Genomic DNA, 14817 nt, shown 5'->3' with positions numbered 1-14817 from the left:
GTATTCTTATTAATAAACGCGGTTTAATAACTAAAGTCTTGGAAATGCATAATCTTATTATATTTACATTAAACTAAAATTTTAGGTCTGTTGGAGGACTAAGCGTCTTTTGATAAATTTACTTATGGTATGGTGGGTACTTGTATTTTATAATAAACCAAGATTTATGTATTCTTATTAATAAACGCGGCTTAATAACTACAGTCTTGGAAATGCATAATCTTATTATATTTACATTAAACTAAAATTTTAGGTCTGTTGGAGGACTAAGCGTCTTTTGATAAATTTACTTATGGTATGGTGGGTACTTGTATTTTATAATAAACCAAGATTAATGTATTCTTATTAATAAACGCGGTTTAATAACTAAAGTCTTGGAAATGCATAATCTTATTATATTTATATTAAACTAAAATTTTAGGCTATTAGAAGACTAAGCGTATTTTGATAAATTTACTTATGGCACGGTGGGTACCGTTATATCCAGAACGTTCGCAAGTTAACGAAATTTAGAATGCAGTTACGTAGTTGAACTTTGCGAATAAATAAAACAGCTGCGACATTCGGCTAGCACTAAATAGCTAAGTTTCCCCATTATTAGATCGAGCATTTCCTTATAACATTCGATCCTTAGGAACAATGCCGAGAGGTCTATATTCTATATTGATGCTTTGAAATGTAGAACTCTCTTTGAAATACAGACATCCTTAATATTATAAATGTGAAAGTAGGGATGTTTGTTACACTTTCACGCAAAAACTACTGAACCGATCATCATTAAATTTTGTACACATGTTCTTGAAGGTATTAGAATGAGCATAGGATACTTTTTATCTATAAAAATAATATTTATTATGAAAAACAATAAAATAAAATATCAACATTTTGCTACTTCAGCGCCATCTAGCAACCAGTAATGATTCAATGCGAGGGCAGCCGCGGGTAAAAGCTAGTATAATATGATATCTCACGACAATTCACACAGCGACATCTAGTCCCAAGCTAAGCAGAGCTTGTGTTATGGATACTAGACAAGATCAAGAAAAAATGTCAATTGTTTAGTAAATCTAGTCTGTTACGACTAGATTTACTAAACAATTGACATTTTTTTTAAATACATAGGAAACACCCCAACAAATACAAACAATCATACTCATGAATACAAATGTTTGCACCGTCCGAGGAATTGAATCCGCGACCATATGATATAAGGCGGAGTGCTAAACCGCTAGACCACCGGGACGGTCCCCATTGCAACTAACCATTATGTAGTTATAGTGGTTTCAATACATAATTAGTATAGATAATAATAACAATAACCCAGGACAACTCATACAGCGCCATTTAGTCCCAAGCTAAGAAATGCTTATGTTATGGGTTTTAGACAACTGATAGAGTCACTCCAAACATTCAAGCTCACAAACTTTACCTCTTTATAATATTGGTAATAATACCTAAAACTTACCCTTTCTTACCATTCTTGCCACCCACGTTTCAGTTTGATATAGCAGTTACTCCCACGGCGTATAAAAATAGAAATTCCCTGTTATACCTCCATTCTGCACTGACAGTCAGCTCTGTAGTTTAGGCAGCAGGAATATGCTGAGCGGAGATTTTTTAACAAATAATTTATTACAAATAGAAATAGTCTTTATTTAAATAAACTTAATATAATTACTGTTGACTAGTCGCATTTTTTTTATTCTACCACTCATCGTCGCGTAAGACTCATCAAAGGAAGAAACTTGTGTGTTATTCTCTCTCTCTGGTAGTACTAGTTGCCACGTGCATCTTAGTCTTCATCACAATTACGTGACAAATATACATAATATCTTTTAAGCTATGTTACTGTAAAATTTCATCAAAATACGTTCCGTTATTTTTACGTGAAAGAATAACATCCATCCATTCATACTCACAAACTTTCGCGTTCGTTATATTAAGTTATCTGTGATATTAGTAAGATTGCTCATTATTAGTAAGATAGCATATTGCTCATTTTTTTATTATGTTAGTGTAGCCAAGTAGCCATGTTTATGTACTATATGTGTAGGTGTGTATGCATGCTGCCAATTTAATTTACAACTACAACTATTAGTTACATATTAATGTCAATAATATTTATTAAATAAATGCATAACAATATTATTCACGGTTTTAATGTCTCTTTTTTTACATTGTATCTTTCCGTTTTTTTTTTGCTAAATAATATATGATGTACCAAAAACGGACAAAAGATTCTGAATTAATAAATATAGTTAAAAATACTGTGCCTCGATAGGTGAGATAGAAGCCGGCAAAGAGCTTGCTTTGTAAGCTGTTCCGGTTTGAAAAGCTATATACGGTATACTGATAAACAATAGAGTACGGAAACAGCACATATTAGTCTTTAGGAATTAGGGAGTAGGTAGCTCAGGCATCAAACGATATGGTGTCCGTGATGCTGCTCATATATTGCGATGGTTGCACATTCCATTAATATCCAGCTAGGTTTCAAAGCAATTCATACGCTTCGTCTCCCATCACCAATATCCACGTCAGTGGTTTCATTTCATTTACCACAAAATACATGCCCAGTCTTTGTACATATGCCGACCATGTGCTTGCAACATTAAATTCGCACACTCTGCCCACAAACATTTTGTTTTATATTTAATTATAGTATTTATCATTTTCACAACTGTTTTGCACTTCCGCGTAATTTATTCTATAACTAGCTACACCCGCGACTTTGTCCGTGTGGAAATTAACTTTTTTAAATTCAAATTCAAATTCAAATTCAAAAATCATTTATTCATGTAGGACATTTTAGCCGCTTATGAACGTCAAATTTTTACATTATAATTTTATTTTTTTTCCCTACCGTCCAGTTCGGTATATAGATCCAATTGAGAAGAACTGGCAAGAAACTCAATTGAATTACTTTTTTTTTAAAGCCAGTTTATTTACAATGTATATTTATATAGGTGTCTATGTCTAACATTAAATGAAAATTCAGTGCATGAACAACTATTGCCATGCACACTCGTCATTCAAGTAATCGTTTAGTGAGTAATAGGCTTTGCTCAGTAAATATGATTTAACAGATGTTTTGAATTTATTTAAGGGTAATTCCAACATATCCTTTGGTATCTTATTGTAAATTTTTATACCTATTCCCATAAAAGACCTATTAACTTTTTCTAAACGATACTTGGGGACAGCAAGTTTGTCTTTAAATCTTGTATTAATATTATGAATATTGCTGTTTTTTGGAAATAAGTCAAGATTTTTATGAACATATAGGATATTTGAATATATAAATTGAGAAGCAACGGTGAGAATATTTGCCTCTTTGAATTTCTCTCTTAATGAGTCACGACTCTTCATACAGTAGATCGCTCGAACGGCACGTTTTTGTAATATGAATATATTTTTAATATCTGCCGCTTTTCCCCATAGTAATATTCCATAAGAGAGTAAACTATGAAAATAACTAAAATAGACTAATCTAGCAGTATCAGTATCAGTGTACTGTCTAACCTTACGCACGGCAAAAGCTGCTGAACTTAGTTTCGCTGCAAGGCTTTGAATTTGTGCACCCCATTGTGTTTTATTATCTAGTGTGATTCCTAGAAAGACAGTAGATTCTATAAATTCCAGAGATTCGTCATTTAATTTAATATTGCAATTAGTATTAAAACTTTTAGACAGAGAGAAATTAACACATTTTGTTTTTTTAGCGTTTAACATAAGATTGTTAGTTGTAAACCAGTGCAGGAGACGCCGCAAAGCACTATTTACATCGTCATAATTATTAGTCATTCTATTAACTTTAAAAATCAATGAAGTATCGTCTGCAAATAATACTATGCCGCATCTATCCTGCATGGCATATGGGAGATCATTAATGTAAACTAGGAATAAAAATGGACCGAGAATAGATCCTTGAGGTACACCAATTTGCACAAGTGACCCGTCAGACGTAGCGTTGCTAACCTTCACTTTCTGTATTCTATCAGATAGATAAGATTTTATTAAATTTAAAGCATGGTCTTTGACGCCATAAAAAGCAAATTTTTTTAGCAATGTATTATGATCAACGCAATCAAAAGCCTTAGAAAGGTCACAAAAAACACCTATCGCATCCATTTTAGTTTCCCATGCAGCAAATACGTGTCTAAGCAACTCTGCACCTGCGTCTGTAGTTGAACGACCTTTGGAAAAACCGAATTGACTATTGTGGATTAAATTATTTAAATTGAAATAACTGACAAGCTGCATAAGGATTATTTTTTCAAAAATTTTACTGAGTGCTGGGAGTATAGATATAGGTCTATAATTTATTGGGTCACTTCTATCTCCAGATTTAAAAAGCGGTATGATTTTACTAATTTTCATTATGTTAGGAAATTTACCTTCATCTATACATTTATTGAAAATAAAAGCAAGAGAGGGCGCAATAATTTCCATTATACTATCTAGTATTTTAACAGATATACCCCATAGATCCTCTGTTTTTTTATTATTAAGCTGTTTGAATATTTTCATTATTTCTACTGATGATGTATGTCTAAAGTTAAATACAGCTGATGACTTGCTAACATTGTCTGTTAGTAAAGTTTCAGCAGCAGACGGGGAAGATTTTAGAGCCTGTGTCGTAATTAATGGAATATTAGTGAAATAAGATTCGAATGTATCCGCGACCTCTGTGTCGGAATTTACCAATTTGTTATTAATATTTAAAGCTATTTTACTATTTTGAAAATTAACTTTTCCAGTTTCGCTATTTATTACTTTCCAAGTGGCTTTTATTTTATCTTTAGATTTAGTTATTATTTTACCTAAATAGAGAGACTTAGCTGTATGACAAACCTTTTTAAATATTTTCGAATAAGATTTTACATGTTCATGAAATAAGGGATCGGATATATAGCTTCGTTTTTCGTAAAGTTCGTAAAGATTAGCCCTAGACTTATAAATACCAAACGTGGCCCAGTCACAAAACTTTGATTTTACACTAGTTGAAAAGGTTTTTGTTTTAAATTCACTGCTAGCTTCATGTTCAATTAAATTAAAAATATGTTCACATACAATGTCCGGGTCATATTGAGGTACTATGACACTAGATATTTTATGTTCAATTTTATTTTTAAAACGTGCCAAATTCTTTTGTGTTATTTGTCTGCATGTAATTGTTTGAGTCCCTTTGGATCCCTTAGTTTCAATTATAACTTTTTGTCCATAATGATCAGATCCAAGACAGTCGAAATTCATTTTCACCTTTACTTCACAATTACAAAAAACATTATCTATACAAGTGGCAGAATTTCCTGCGACCCTAGTGGGTTCTAAAAAAAGATTGTGCAAATTAAATGATTTAAATAAGTTAATCAATCTTAAGCTTATTGAGCATTCCGATAATAAATCAACATTAAAATCGCCACATACAAATAATGTTTTATTCCTCCGTGCGACTCGTCTCAATGCTTCCTCCATAGCCAGTTCAAAAGAATCAAAACAAGCCGATGGCGGACGATAAACGCAAATTATTATACAAGTAACTAATTCTACGCAAGATAGTTCAATTGTTTGCTCAATAGAAATATTTACAATGTCTTGACGGTTTTTATATTCTACATCATTTTTTAAAATAATAATTGACCCGCCATGAATGGCATTGTTCCTAGCAAAAAAACTAGCTATATTATAATGTTCAAAGGGACAAATTATTTCATATTGTTTAAGCCAATGTTCTGTCAGACATAACACCCGTACATTGTTAGATTCTAAGAATAGACTTAATTCTAATTCTTTGCTGGAGAAGCCACGAATATTTTGATGAATAATGACCATATCCTGTGGCTTAACCAATGTCGTAGATGTTAGTTTAAATTAACACATGTCACATTATTAGTATTATTACTAATATTACTAATTAAATCCGTTATACTACTTATAATGGGATCATAAATGTTATACGCTAGTAAACTAGCAATAGTCTTTTTTTGTTTTTTAGGAAGATAAAAATTACCTCCCGTCATATAATAATTTGTAACAAATTTGTTACTTTCAAAATAAAATATATCATTACAATGATATGTCATCGAATAAATTAAATTATTTATACTATAAATGAACTTATTCTGTTCATTAGTCAGGGATTGAGAGTAGGGAAATGCGCATAATAATATTTTACCTATACCAAGCTCCACTATATTATATAATGATTTTATTAAATTAACTATATCAGATTTACGCATATGCAAACAATTCCCTAACGCTATTACTAGGGTCGTGTGAATATCATATTTTTCATTTACTATATTTCTTATAATCTTATATATACCTGATCCCGGAAAACAATTATTTATTACTTGTTGCGAGAGACAGTTCGATAATAAACTACCTAAATCCTTGCCAAATTCATCTGAATAAATAATTGTTCTCCTGATGGTTTCATGTACAGTGCTGCATTTATTTACTTTTGTACTGTTGCGTGTGGGTAAACATGAAACGTCTGGTTCCGTGACGGATGAGATATCAATGTTCAACTGATTATGGTGGGACGGTTGGATATAGTTATCAGACTCTGGTGAATTACAGTGACATCTATCCGTAAGAGAAACAAACCGCTCCATGTTGTAGTTACCTAATTTTATTAAATTATCCAACTGATCAGAATATTCATGTATTTCATTCTTAGCTGATTCGTATTTCAAAGATAAATTGGACAACGAGTTCTCTAATAGTTTAATTTTTTGTGATAATTCATCTATTTCTAAATCTTTGTTATATATTTTTTCTTTACAATTATTTAATTCTATTGATAAGTCAATTTTTTGCTTCCTAGTAATAATTGACTTTAAACACTTTTTATGTCTTTTCACTAAATTTTCTGATTTTCGAATAAATTTATTTAATTTTACATATTTTTTTAACTTATTACTACTATTAATAGGTACTTTATTAGGACTATAGGAGCTTGGTGTATTTGTCAAATCTATGGTCACAAGGGGCAGAGCAGATGTTTGATCACTAGTAGTATTTAACATTTCTGTATACAGATCCATGGTCTCGTTATAACTACTCAACCGCCTGTGATCCAACAAAGATTTATTTTGTGATTGAACTTCCTCAAGGTGCCGCTCTAGATGAGTGATTTTCTGCAATGCTGACTCATATGTGTCTCTGCACAGATCATATTTATTTACAATTTCTTGAAGTTTTTCATTTTCGATATGTAGAACTTCAAAGTCTGTACTGATCTTCACTAGGTCATTCTTCAGAGCCACATATTTATCAGACATCAACTTAATTTCAATCTCACTTTCATCTCGTTCCTGTAATAAGGCCTTATTTAATTCATTGGATTTTTTTAACTCTAAGAGTGTCACCTTGAGCTTAGCATCAAGATCACATGCTCTGCGGGACATCATTTTTAATTATTATGTTAAATATCTACGAAACAAGACAACAATGAATATTATTCAATAGAAGAAATACAGTGTTGAAAGTGCGCTATTTCCCTTCAATAAAATAATTTAATAATAAATAAATAAATAAATATTGTTAGTAAAAACTTTAAATACCAATACTGTTACAAAAAAATAATTAATCTTATATATTACCACTACAGTATATATGTCTTAATTTGTCATATGATATCTAGCAATGGCTATGGATTACTAATATTGTATTGTTATTTAATCAAATACATAAGTTTAGTTTCGCACAGCTATTTGGAATATATTATCAATATGATAATAAATAAATTTTATGAGCTGTATTGTAATAACAATAATATTTTATGTTAGTGGGTAGTTTTTTTTTTCCTCTCAACAACAACAACCGATCTTCACTATCGAATATTTAACTTTAATATTATTGTTTATTTGTAAACGGATATAGTAATAGTGAAGTGTAATAACTGTATTTAATTATTAAAGGAGTCAATAGAAATCCAAGACTTCTATTGTAAATTACCAATACTTTGACAGTTGGCGGTCCCACAAATTTTGTAACGTAGATTTTTGTCACAAAGAAATCACAGATTTGCACACCAACAATAATCGACGTTACTTATGCCCAAAACTCACTGATTATATACACTAGTATCGTTATTTCACAAGTAATAAATTAAAAACAATAAATAAATAAGAGCCAACTGACAAAGACTGTTATCGGCAGTGTTGCCAGAGAGAAAAAAAAACTTTATTTTTCTAAAATAAAAGTAGCCTAAGTTACTCCTTACTACATCAGCTACCTACCAAAAAAATACCTTCATAATTGGTCCAGCCATTTCAGAGATTAGCCGGAACAAACAGACAAAAATTGTAAATGTTAAATGCATGTACTGAAAAACGGTTTATTCAATATTACACATAGACGCTCCAATTTTAATTATATGTATAGATTCTCGTAGCCAATGTAGTATTTTACAGGGATCGAAATAAATACAAGTGCGAGTGTCCAACTCATCAAAACTTTATTTTCTTAACCCTCACATAATACATACTTAATCAACCATGTACTACAGTGCGTCAACAGTTTACCATTAAAAAAAACTAATCTATACTTCAGAAACGGAAGCACCGACGACTGCGACCACCAAGCCTGCCCCGACTACTACTGTGGTCAGTTCCACGTCGACCATCGTCTGGGAGGAGACGTTGAACGAAGGCCAAGCGATACAGAAGGCACTGCAGTACCTGCTACAACACCGTCAGCCGGACTGGGGCTGGGGAAATGATACGCATCATGTTATGCTTACTCTGCAGGCGAGTATTGATATATCAATATTTGAGTACCATGTCACAGTGGAATAATCTATTGGATTCAAACTTTTATAAATATAATTAACTAGCGAGCTGTCCATGCTTCGCACAGACGCATTACACATCTTGGAGTTTCTCGGCTTGTTCCATACTATAATACATATAAAGCTTGCTCTTGAAACACACTATCTATTACTGAAAACTGCATTGAAATCCTATGCCTAATTTAAAGGATATAAGCGATCAGACAACGGCTGCGACGTGCGCGTGCGCGTGACGTTTTACATATACTATGTAAAGATGAATTCTTATTGTGACAAAGCATAAATCTCATTATTTCGCTATTATATATTGGAGTCTCGTTTTTAAAATATTATTAATGAGTTGTTATTGTGACAAGGTATAAAGTATTTACATAGCATCTATCGTTGACTATAGTTTATTCATTCTAGAAGCGACCTCACATATGTTTTCCGTAGGAAGTTGTGTTCGTTATTTTTTTCTAGAAGTAAAGAAATGTATAGACAATAGATACTCCGAATAAATCACTGATATATTTGAAGCAATATTTACTATTCCGCACAAATTTTTCTCAAAATATATTGTTAATAATTATAGTCTATATATATCCATAAATAACTAAAGATTTCGGTAAAGAATTTTGCAGAAATAACTTCATGAATTTAAAAAATAACCTAAGTAGTTATATGAAAAATAACCATTGATTTATCATTATTACTCATGTAATCTGTTTACAGTTAGCCAACAACACTGGAAAAGAAATTGAACAGCAAGGTCTGGAAATGCAGCTGTCAGCTAAACAGATGGAGATAGAAATACTGCTTATGATATCCAAGTAAGTAAATCATGCAACGCCATCTAGTGTCAAAGTAAAAAGAGGAAAGAAGTATTGGAACCTCTTAAACAATATCATGGTGAATATCTTGTTTATATATAGATAAAGTTGACAATTGTAAATAGAGTTTATACTATGAGTACCAAATAACTTTTTTTAATCTTACTAATATTATAAAAGTGGAAGTTTGTGAGTGTGGATAGTTGGATGCATGGATATATGTTACTCTTTTACGCAAAAAGTACTAAATGGACCTTAATAAAACTTTACTGATATAACGGTATGATATCTGTATATAAAAAAACCGCAAAAATCGAATTTAGGAAATGTTAAAAGTAAAATAGTACTCATACAGATTTTTTCAAATTTTTTTTTTGCGGGCTAATCTCCGAAATAGTTAGATCGATTTAAATGAAATTACAACATTTTAGATACTTTTAATCACGGAAAGATTTTAGATAATTTAATTTATCTAAAATCTTTTAATCAAAGAAATAACAAGTACCACGCGGACTAAGTAGCTGTTAGTTAGGGATAAATAGTAATTGCGCCATTCATCATCATCATCATTTCAGCCTGGAAGACGTCTACTGATAACAATTGAGGTATTAAACTTTGTTAAAGGCACCACGAGTCACCACCACCGTTAGGTCGTCTCGCAGCTTACACGCTGGCCCTCGGCGCCCTCTGCAAAGACCCTCGCTCCTTCCACGGGAGGGATTTGGTGACCGCCCTTCTCCACCGCGAGCCCCCTCACGACCTGGAGTTTGCCTACGCGACCCTGGCTGCTTGCTCTTCAGCAGCGCATGTCCGACGCCGTCACATTCGTCGGTTATTGGACATTGCTAATGCTGCAGCTGACCATAGTCTTGGTAAGAGAAACTGGTTTCTTATAGCATAGGAGTTGTTGGAAATTCTAACAAATTTAATGGTATCAAACCTTTTTTTTTATGGCTAACCTATTTTTTATCAATGCTGAAAAACAAGCCTAAGAATATTCTGATGGTAATCGGTAGTCTGAACTACGAAGACTTTCTTCGTATTTCGTAAATCGTACATATTGCTTATGGGTGTAGACTATATAAATCCATCAAGTAGTAAACTAAATGTAGTTTAAAACACATGTTGCAAATTCAATAAATAATTGTATACTGAAAGTATACAATTATTAAAATACGGTACGATATGGTAGTACCCTGATTTAGTCCCGTCAGTTCGTTTCGGACTTTTATGATACAAAATATGTCATCTCAAATTGCAGATACGATATCGATGGTTATATTGGCGCTTCGGTGCGTGGTACAAGACCATCGACACCGTAGCTTGATCCACTTCGTGCGCCGTCCGATGGCAGGTCTTGCGCGGCAACAGCACCCTGATGGTAGCTTTGGAAGCCTCACCACCACCGCTCTGGCTATACAGGTATATATATCCTTGCATATAATAAAATCGTAAAATAGTGAATAGACGAAAACTGTCTCTATTTGCATTAAGGTTTTATTTAAAAAAGTCCTTCGAAATTTGGACGAAATTTTCACATAATATATTGGTAAATAATGGTCCACATATAGACTATAGAAAGCTCAAGAATGACGTAAAGGAAAGAAATAAATAAACGTAATACACCACCTGCAGTACTGCAAAAGGTTAAAGGAAAGAGACAGATGATAAATATTATTGAGAATATGTGGGGAAACACGTAAGGGCATGATGAACTTATAAATAATATTATCTATGGAAAAATAGAAGAAAAGAGGGGAAGAGGATGACAGACAGAGCTACATGAGACAGGTAAAGGAAAAAGTTGGATTCGTGTATATTAACGTTACGGACCAGAGGCGGTAGTCAGGTCTCTGCACTAAATATTCTCTAACCTCACATATGCTAGCTGGTATATATGCTGGTAGCGGAATGAAACAAAATAATACAAATTCATTAAGTAATGCGTTACCACAATTGTTTTCGGTTTAAGTTACATAACACAAAAACTGTTTTAGGCTCTCGAAGACTCCGACAGCGGCCCAGGTGCCCACCAACACTGGAGCTTACCAGCTGCAAGGAAGTGGCTATTAGAGCGCCAGAATTCTGACGGCGGATGGGGAGATGTGGCAAAGACTGCTGCAGCAGTTACAGCGCTGACTCCAGCCTCACTTGCCGCTGTACGACCTCCGCACTGTAGCGATAAGCTGCTTGATAGCCGTCATGAACCATTAGGTATCTACATTTATGTACCTACAAACACTTATATATTGATTAATATTTAAATATGTAATAAAGAACTAATCGTACTAACTGACAGGCTCGGTGGTCTAGCTAAACAGCTACAGCACAGCGCTTTACTTCTGTGCCTACAGTTGTAGTATTTCTGTCAACACTTGAGACCCATCCATTATTTTACGTCTCCACTAACATACATTCAAGTTTAGTGTAAAATCAATCTATGTACATCCTGGCTTCGCGTCAAATATGCGCGTTACTGATAAGCCAAGTACAATAAACTTACTAAACATAGGACAATTATTTCACCAATATGCTCACTACCTAAATACTACAATAACACTCTAATTAACAATATACTATGTAGCGACATCTCATCACATCATACACATCGGTACAGTGATGAGGTGATACCACCGTGCTAAACTTCCAATTGTTACATATTCGATTCCTTGCTCGGTACAAACACTTGTATTCGTGTCTATTCTGTACATGATGTAGAGGACTTATAATGACTACTTCTGAAAACTTTGTGTTAATAACGGCAGACAGTAACAACGGTGACGGCAGCGTGAAGCTGGCGTACCAGTCGGGACAGGCAGCCAACGAGTCTGATGCTAGGAATGTCTCCTTCACTTACACCCTCTGGTTGGGCACCAACGTTACCGACAACTTTACGCTGCAAATGGTCGCCCCTAGGTAAGACGTTCTCTGTTATTTTCTTAACATATACTTATTATAAAGAGGTACAGTTTATGCGGTAGGGGGTAATCTCTGCGAGACCATATGGTTTGACGATACTAACACACTCATAAGCGATTTTGTTGAGGTGAAACTCTGGCAGTACCCATCTACATCCCTCGGGGCACGATCCCGGGGTAATCTCTAGATCTACTGAACCGATTTTTAAATTCCTTTTAAAGTCATATAACCTATTTATTTATCAACAAATATTATGGGCTATTATAAGATCAATCAAAACGATCAATCCGAACTGCTGAATATCTCTTGTGAACCGATTGTGAAATTTATGGATGTATCCAGCTCTGTTTGCACCTGTTTTCAGGTGCTTTTCAGAACCCTAATTGTAACAGTGTGTACTTTGCAATCTTAACTCAAGAGGGGCAAATTTTTTTTTTTTTTTTTTTGGTATAAACCTCCCATGAAGAAATGTCTATATTATGTATATGTAGTTACAAAATTATATAGTATTTATTTCAGTTTTCTATGCACGTTATAATTTTCTTGACATTATTTTACCATATATTATTTAATATGTGGTACACGTTTATACTTTACGCTTCAACATACCTGGTAGCATATATAGTATTTACAAGAAAATCAATTGTCTAGTATACACAACACAAACCCTGCTTAGCTTGGGACTAGATGAGGCGCTACGTGAATTGTACTAAGTTATTATTCTACACTAAGATTTTGCTTTAATTCCAGAAACGTGTCATTCTACCACGTGATGCAAATGGCCGCCGATCAAAATCCAAAATTCAAATTCGAGGCGAGCGAATGGCCAAATGGCCACTATGTCCACACCCTGGCAGGCCATAAGGAGGAGCCAATGGGCTACCACTACTGGTTGCTGTACCGTCTGCCCGAGATACCAGACCCCTCCAGCCCACCTGGCAACCAACTCGTCGCACCAGTTGGTAAGCTCCTAAGCTCTGGTATACTATTTAGCTCTTGTTCACTATACTTCACTACCTACCTTTACACGACATATTCTTTTACGGGCGATTTAGCGCGGGAAAACTAGCGTGCGCAATCGTAAGTGATTGCATTTAACTATTTTTTGTTATCACTCTTTCACGCGTGATTATGCGAATAGTTCATGTTTTTTCTTTTAATATTTTAAGTTTTATACCACTGACTTTATTTTCCAAAGTCTCTTTTAAGTTTTATAAATTACTCTTCTTATTTCTTTAATATTTAGGGACTTTCGTACAACGTACAAAAGTACATGCCAGTCCCATTGTACCTTAATAAATTACTCTATAATTATGTCTTTACCCCACAGTCACATATCAGCCATTTTGCAATGATAATTTATTTTAGATATTTTAGATAGATTCCGATCAGTTGCATTGTCATTGCAAAAAATATAGTTAAGCAGAAGAATCATACGCTTTTCTTTCTTCTTCCAGGTGTGGACGACCTACTAGTCGAAGACGGTGAACACTATCTTTTCTGGTATAAGAAGCTGTAAATCCTGGACTGAGCCTTGAGCCCCATTCATTTCCATTTTTTGTTAATTACAATGAAAGGCTTAGAACATCCCATCCCACAAGACCTGATTGACATTGTTCAGTGACCAATTAATTTAATTTAAAACCGGTTGCATATTTTTGAAAAGTCTGTCACAAAATTTGCGAAGGTTTATCTTCTTATAGCTTCCGGTAGTGATGGTAAGGTTTTCAAACTGAATGATTGTAATCTCACACGTGCTGAAAGTAGCAAAATAATACAAATCCATTGTGCAGTATCCACGGAGAGTGTGTCCGGTAAATGTAAGAAAAACCTGACAGATTTTTTGACAATATACGGTCGGGCTTTATGCAAAAGAGGGCCATATTTCTAGTACATCGCATAACACACGAGAGCCAACCATTGCTCTTTTAGAAACTGATACAAGTTCTAAAAGTATTAATAGAGTCTATCATCAGCGCTGACTCTAAGCTCATGGTTGATACGCCATCTGACTTTTATGATCATATTTTCATCATATGCATTTAATTACATAGGTTAAGAAAGACATTTAAGTTTTATCCGTGCAATATAGGCGTGATCTTTTAAATTTCAAACTAAACATTATGTTTAATCAAAATATGTTTCTAAGATCTTCATTGCACGCAACAGAATTTTAACAACTTGTTAGATTCAAAGTAAGCGAAGTTCGAGTCTCTTATGGCGGATTACAATATGTAATATCTTCGTTAATTATATATAATGTATTCTTGTTATAACTTGGATAGG

At 33.6% G+C, this 14817-nt stretch overlaps 1 protein-coding gene across 1 annotated transcript in view; it reads left to right on the top strand.

Annotated features, from left to right (window-relative positions):
* Window positions 1-14817, top strand: part of LOC131844786 (uncharacterized protein CG3556) — a 126429-nt gene extending 111612 nt beyond the window's left edge. The window contains exons 4-11 of the mRNA XM_059193754.1: window positions 8563-8759; window positions 9515-9612; window positions 10237-10484; window positions 10874-11034; window positions 11610-11826; window positions 12378-12528; window positions 13282-13493; window positions 13989-14817. Of these exons, the coding sequence (XP_059049737.1) occupies window positions 8563-8759; window positions 9515-9612; window positions 10237-10484; window positions 10874-11034; window positions 11610-11826; window positions 12378-12528; window positions 13282-13493; window positions 13989-14050 (1346 nt within the window). The 3' untranslated portion in view covers window positions 14051-14817. The remainder of the gene's footprint in view (window positions 1-8562; window positions 8760-9514; window positions 9613-10236; window positions 10485-10873; window positions 11035-11609; window positions 11827-12377; window positions 12529-13281; window positions 13494-13988) is intronic.

This window comes from Achroia grisella, unplaced genomic scaffold (assembly GCF_030625045.1).
Source record: "Achroia grisella isolate CSIRO2021 unplaced genomic scaffold, CSIRO_AGI_Agris_v1 utg109, whole genome shotgun sequence".
In the NCBI taxonomy this organism is placed as follows: domain Eukaryota; kingdom Metazoa; phylum Arthropoda; class Insecta; order Lepidoptera; family Pyralidae; genus Achroia; species Achroia grisella.
Note: the sequence above shows the minus strand (reverse complement) of the source record. Positions and strands in the feature narration are given on the sequence as shown.